At 39.3% G+C, this 6,452-nt stretch overlaps 1 protein-coding gene across 4 annotated transcripts; it reads right to left on the bottom strand.

The window, feature by feature from the left end:
* Positions 1 to 346: 346 nt before the first annotated feature.
* LOC119030477 lies at positions 347 to 5,894 on the bottom strand. 4 transcript variants are annotated; one of them, XM_037118102.1, is made up of 12 exons: positions 4,804 to 5,894; positions 4,039 to 4,095; positions 3,341 to 3,410; positions 2,975 to 3,112; positions 2,785 to 2,884; positions 2,473 to 2,660; positions 2,257 to 2,316; positions 2,041 to 2,121; positions 1,801 to 1,869; positions 1,536 to 1,616; positions 1,254 to 1,289; positions 347 to 1,123 (listed from the first exon to the last, which is right to left on the bottom strand). In XM_037118102.1, the coding sequence occupies exons 1-12, from the start codon at positions 5,173 to 5,175 to the stop codon at positions 939 to 941; spliced, it is 1,437 nt and encodes a 478-aa protein (XP_036973997.1). In that variant the 5' UTR covers positions 5,176 to 5,894; the 3' UTR covers positions 347 to 938. The 4 variants fall into 4 exon arrangements, with proteins under 4 accessions (XP_036973997.1, XP_036973999.1, XP_036973998.1 ...); XM_037118104.1 differs by lacking the exon at positions 4,804 to 5,894 and adding an exon at positions 4,595 to 4,782; XM_037118103.1 differs by having other exon boundaries at positions 347 to 1,289.
* Positions 5,895 to 6,452: the final 558 nt, after the last annotated feature.

The following is a 6,452-nucleotide window of genomic DNA, read 5'->3' as shown; positions in this document are numbered from 1 at the left end:
AGTCCGTTACCGGGGTCGGGGGGTCGGCAACGATCACCGTGGCAACCGAGATCAGCTGGGCCAACAGAGAGAGTGACAGACAGACACGCACACAAATACAGACACAGTATATTTCCCAACATTTAAACTATATTTAATGATTAATTTTTCATTCATTTAACTTGCGGCTCGACCGGACTCGGTATGCTGTTATTCAGCTCTGAAGAATATTAATTTAAAACTGTGAAAAGTTTCCCATAAGGAATGAATGGGACGAGGAAATGGGATCCGTCCATAGCAAAGCTATAGGGGTTCAGAGAGGGCTGTGCGGAGCACAGCACCACTAATAAGAAGAGAGAGTGACAGATTAATCAATGAGTCAGTTTAATACACACACACACACACACAAATTGACACAAACACACACACTGTATATTTCCCAACATTTAAACCATATTTAATGACTAATTTTTCATTCATTTAACATGCGGCTCGACTGGACTCGGTATGCAATTATGCAACTCTGTAGAACATCAGTCGCGACGTCAGTCGCGAAAAACTGTGAAAAGTTGCCCACAAGGAATGAATGGGACGAGGAAATGGGACCCCTCTAATGCAAAGCAATAGGGGCTTATAGAGGGCTGTGCGGAGCACAGCACCACTAATAAGAAGAGAGAGTGACAGATTAATCAATGAGTCAGTTTAATACACACACACACACACTGTATATTTCCCAACATTTAAACCATATTTAATGATTAATTTTTCATTCATTTAACGTGCGGCTCGACTGGACTAGGTATGCATTTATGCAACTCTGTAGAACATCAATTTTTCGCGACATCAGTCGCGAAAAACTGTGAAAAGTTGCCCACAAGGAATGAATGGGACGAGGAAATGGGACCCCACTAAAGCAAAGCAAGAGGGGCCTATAGAGGGCTGTGCGGAGCACAGCACCACTAATAAGAAGAAAGAGCCCCATAACTTAATTTTCTAAATTTTACCAAAGCGACTGGTTTCGCCTTGGACTGTGCTGTGTATTTTGTGTGTGTGTGTGTTTTCTCCATCTGCATGCTAAATAACTTACGTTCAGGAGAGCCCAACCCTTCATATTCAGCTTCCTGCTGCCAATTAACAGTTGTCACTATGAAATGATAAAATTAGATGGTGAAACTGCCAAACAGGAAGTAGGCTTTTTGCTCTCAAACTTTTCAAGTGTGCTTACAGCCACAAGTTTAAAGACCCAATACATAACATATTTAACGGAAACTTACATTCAGTAAGAAGGTCCTCATTCACTGATGTAATCACTTAAATGGAAAAATACATGAATGTTTGTTACACACTGTTTGGTTTCTGCTTTCCTTATTGCTTTCCCCGCATATTGGTGTAGGTTTCCTCCTGCTGACTGGCCTCAAATGGCCCAGATCAAGCTTAATTTTAATATCAAGTATCTGGCCCTAAACCATTTGCTATTGAATTGCTCTGAAATTTATCTCAGTCTGATATTCTGAGTAAGAAGTGCAGTATCATACATTACATGTAAAATATCTTACTATCGTTAGTCCTTTGAAGGAGCTCTGGAAGAGGGTGGCATGGAGGCTGCTGCAACAGTCCTTCGTTATTATCTGGTGTCACTAGAAAATACAGAAAAACTAAATTATTGGAGTGAACAGTAGGTCAAGTTTATCACAATTAGATAAACTAATGTCAGTGGGCTGAGTAACTGCCACACATTTCTATCAGCAGCAACTGTGTGACTTTGCGAGTGTGTGTGTTAATGTGTGTGTGTCAGTGTGTTCTGCGTGTGTTCTAGCTTACAGTCAGGAAAGTCTTCAGTCCTCCAGTCCTCCAGTCCCGGCACCTCTTCTTGAGTATTAACTGCCGTCTCTTGGAAAAACAGAAAACCTTGGCTTACTAATCACACTACTAAACTCAAAAGCCTAGTTGAAATGACAGTTGTGATTAACGTTAGTTGTGAAGCCTGTAGCTTAGCCTCATCCTTGATAAAACCAATGAGTTTACGGAACTGATGCATTTTACTATAGAGGGGACACTTACTTTCACTATACGATGATGTGGGATGGGCTGGAGGAGTTAAACGAGAGGTGGGAGGGTGGGCCAGCTTTCTTCTCACTGACACTTCAAGAAGATAAAAAAAAGGTTACAACAGAAAGATTTAAAGGCACATCAACCATAAGATTTGCACCTTACGATATCTACATCTGATATTTGCTGTATGAGAAGTGCAGCATTATACACATAAAATCTTCTTACTAGGCTTGCTCCTTTGATGGAAACTTGGGTGGGCTACAGAAGGTTGCTCCGTGTTTGTCACTGTCATGGCCGTTTAAAAAACAAGGATTAAAATTCAAAAAATGTTTAAACACAAAGATTACAAATTCTTATCAGGTATAATTACAAGTATGACCATGTAATTAATTTTCTAATGGACATATGGAAACTTAAGGTCAAAATAGTTATCCCACTTACCAGCTCTGATGTTGTTTCCAGCCATAGGTAGGAGGGGGGGGGGGGGGGGGATTTTTTTGGAAGGTTTGTTGTGCGTTTTCCTTTTCTTCTTTGCCTGTGATGTTTGTGGTGCATTTTGGGTGTCTGATGAAGGGCACGATGCAGGGGATGATGGTGGTGATGGTGATGATGATCTAAGTCGCGATGGTCTGTAAATTAAAAGTTTTTACAAAGATTAGTTTTCATATTGATCACATCGAACAGAGAGAAATACGACATGGGTGGCGTGTGTGATTACAAAGAGGATGATCAAAAAGTCAACACGATACTCACTTTTTCCGCTGACGAACTGCTGGCAGCTCCTCTTTGTCCGTATTCAGATCAGAGGTGTGGCAGGACAGGCCCCATCTCTTACTGACACTTTCAAAGCAGTCTGTAGGCAATGTTTAGTGCCATTTGTTACCAATTAATTCTATATCACAACATTAAAATAGAAAGTACAATGAGAACCCCCCACCCTTACTTGTCTCATGTAGTACTTGACAAGAGTACTGTTTCCATCCTTTAGATGGGTTAGGTGAAGTCCTCTTTAAAACACTTTGGAGTATTTTGTATGAGTCTTTATATGGAGGCCACCAAGCCATGCCTCCATCATATTTGCCTGAGTGATAAAAAAAATACCATTTATTGACAGTGATAGACAGTTGAGAAATATCTACCTCCCCTCCCAATTACACACTGTCCAACCACAGCAGACCAGTATGCACTCTACCAGAGGGCCCATCCCAGCATTAACCTGATGTTGACAATGGAGTTCTCCTGTAGCCTTATCTAGGTCATTATAATGATTGTCAAATATAAATATTTCCACTACATTGCCCTGGCCTACCTGTAAACCATTCCCTTGCAACCGGTCCACTCGCTCCTTCATCGAAGGCCACTATAAGATATAGGCTTTCCTGATGCAAAATTAATAGTACAGTAAAGGTCAAAATCACATTTTCTTTTGTACAGTATGTCTTCCTAAAGGCAGGGCTCAAAATTCTTTAGAGTTATCATTAATTAGAGACATGCAGAGGCCAACATTCACATACAGTATGTTAACAATAGGCTATTTACCCGGCCCTGTTCTGTTACAAGTATGTCTAGGTGGGCTATGGGATAGAAAATGTTGAGAACCCCTGGTTTAGGCTAAATAATTGTGATTTCAATTTTGACCTAAATTATGGTTATTATTCCATTATTGAGCAGCACAGCAACAAAAACGGCAACAGCACAGCTGAGGTGTACAATACATCCAGTAAAAAACAATAGCTGTTGGGAGCAACTGTACATTGCTGTGAAACAGACACACATAGTAAATGTAGGGAACAAACAGGGATATACATTTTGATTAAATAAGGGACTGGTGAAGCAGTGGATTTTATGTAAGGTAATGTTTGAGTAGTAAGCTAGTTAGATCCATCTGCTCATATATTGTGTTCCTGATGACAAACTTCACATGACTGAGACCAAAGTGAACTTCAGCTAAGAACCACATTATAGATTACATATTAGGGTGATGATGGTCAAGGTTTTACTGTGTACCTGTGTTGGAGCTGTACACTGGACAGGATCAGGAATGTGCGTGGGACTGAACATTGCCTGTGGAACAGATAATCATGTAGGGAGCATTAGTTTATAGACAATTTGAGGACCCTGCAATCAATACATAATATGACAAATATGTATTAGACCAGGTTGTGATCTAGACTACTGTGCAATGTGAATGTAGAAGATGTTTTTGTGAATGTACCGGGTAAAACTTTAGTTTAAAAGCATAATTATGTCCGAAGCGCCACCTTTAAGCTTGAGGTATCAGTGTCTCTACACATAAACTCGAGCATTGAGAACACTGTGTACACATAGTTTACTAAAAGGGAGGTTGTGAACAAGATTCAAAAGAAGTGCTGAACTTCACCTCTGCTATCATGACTCTCCCTGCTATGGCCAGCGAAGTGGCAAGCTAATTATGCTAACGTTAATGCTAGCTACCTACCTAACGTTTGCTGAAAACACATCCCGTTAAAGCATTTTTTAATCACAACAGATGTCATAGAATACAATATCTGATCAAAAACACTTCTACAATGAGTTTACTTACGTGTTATCCTTTAAGTTAGCCATATACAGTATGAAAGCGGCTAACGTAACCACACATCTTGTGTAACGCTAACCGTTAACGTTAACCTTAACGTATCTCCAAACAGTTATCCTAAACCGGATTAGTCTATGCATTCTACCAAATATCATATCATATCATATATCATCATATAAATTATGGCATACGGATTTTACACAAGCTCAACATACCTTCGTCCTTATGCCGACTTGTCGCTGGATGTAGACTAACGGTTGTGTAGATAGGCAGCCAAAAGCACTTTTGGAAGGAAAAAAAAAGAAAGAAAAAAACAAGCGGGATCGGCAAAACGGTTCCTCAGCCGATCTACGGAGTGCGCATGCATGTTGGAGCGGCATAGACTCATTCCGCCGATGGTTTACCCACCTAAACTGACAAGTTGTATTTGGCGTGCAGGGGGAAAAAAACCCTGCCGACACTTTGCCGCTGGTGCCCTCCAATTGCCGACGTCGGTAAGACCGACCGTGCTGTCTGGGTGGTATGTAAAGCATTAGGCCGCGATCTAAGCCAACAGCGGTGACTTTGCTTTTTCTATAAAGAAACATTAACCGGAGCGAAAAGCTAACTGCGCTTACTGTGCTAACATCCGCACATCTTTAACAAAAGTGAGGTAGTTGAATCTACCTGTCGTGATTTTGGGAAGATTAATTGTTTATGGTCGATGTGTTTCTATATAAGGTCGATGTGTTTATATATAAGATCACTGAGCTAAAAGCTAAAACGTTAGGCCGCGCTAGATGCTAACTGCGCGAACCTTGTCTTTGTTCTCTCGCAGCGCGAAGGATAGCCATTAGCTAGATGCTAACTGCGCGAACCTTGTCTTTGTTCTCTCGCGGCGCGAACGGTAGCCATTTTTCTCTCCGGGTGCGAACTGTACTGTCATGTCCAGATCCTTAACACGGGTCAGATTTGTAGTTGGAGATATTACACTCATTATTTTCTGATTTGTTTTTTGTTTGTTTTTTCTGTTTTCATACAAGAATATCAACACAAGCTAAAAGCTGTATTTCATATCTAATTGTGTAGATTGTGACTAGTATTTAATACTCCCTTCTGTCTACTGAAAAACACATTTCTCCTGTTTGTGATAAGATGTGATTAAATGCCTTTCTATGTAGTTAGATAAATATCATACTTTAGATGTACCATACACTTTTACAATCTACCTTGATTAAATAGAAAAGGAAGCATTTTCATACATGACCATTTTTGCTTTTGGTAATAAATGTGCATTCAGATGTTGATAAAATCCCATACATTTGATGAAGTTATTGTTATCTTGTGATTTATATTTATCATGTCATAGTAATTCTTTGTTCTTAGAAATAAACTATTTGATACTGTGTAGTATAAAATTGACATAGTATTTTAATTATCATTTATAGTAATTATAAATTATAATATGGAATTATTTTAAAAAAATACTGTGCCCAAAAACACACAAATTATGTCAAGTACAGATGTTTAACTTGTGTCTGTTATGATATTAACTTGTTGCTAACACTGACTAGTAACATTTGAGAGACATTTATCTTTTTATTATTTTATTGTCTTTGATAAGATTAAAGGGTTCCTGTGCTGAGAGTGACCGCTGACAGCTGAGAGTGACCATCATCCTTGATCCATTGCCCTCAACCTTCACAGAGCAGTAACACCACATCACCTACACACACATAATCACCACATCTTCATCTTTTTTTTCAAATTTCATTCTATATATAAGATTATATTAGTTTGTCTTAGATTAGTTTAGTTTACATTAGGTGGTTTAGGTTTAGGTCAGTTTGACAAGTATTTATCTTGTTGTTTCTCTTGTCTTGAA

This window comes from Acanthopagrus latus, chromosome 12 (assembly GCF_904848185.1).
Source record: "Acanthopagrus latus isolate v.2019 chromosome 12, fAcaLat1.1, whole genome shotgun sequence".
NCBI lineage: Eukaryota > Metazoa > Chordata > Actinopteri > Spariformes > Sparidae > Acanthopagrus > Acanthopagrus latus.
The sequence above is the reverse complement of the archived record's forward strand: the minus strand, read 5'-3'. Positions and strand labels throughout refer to the sequence as shown.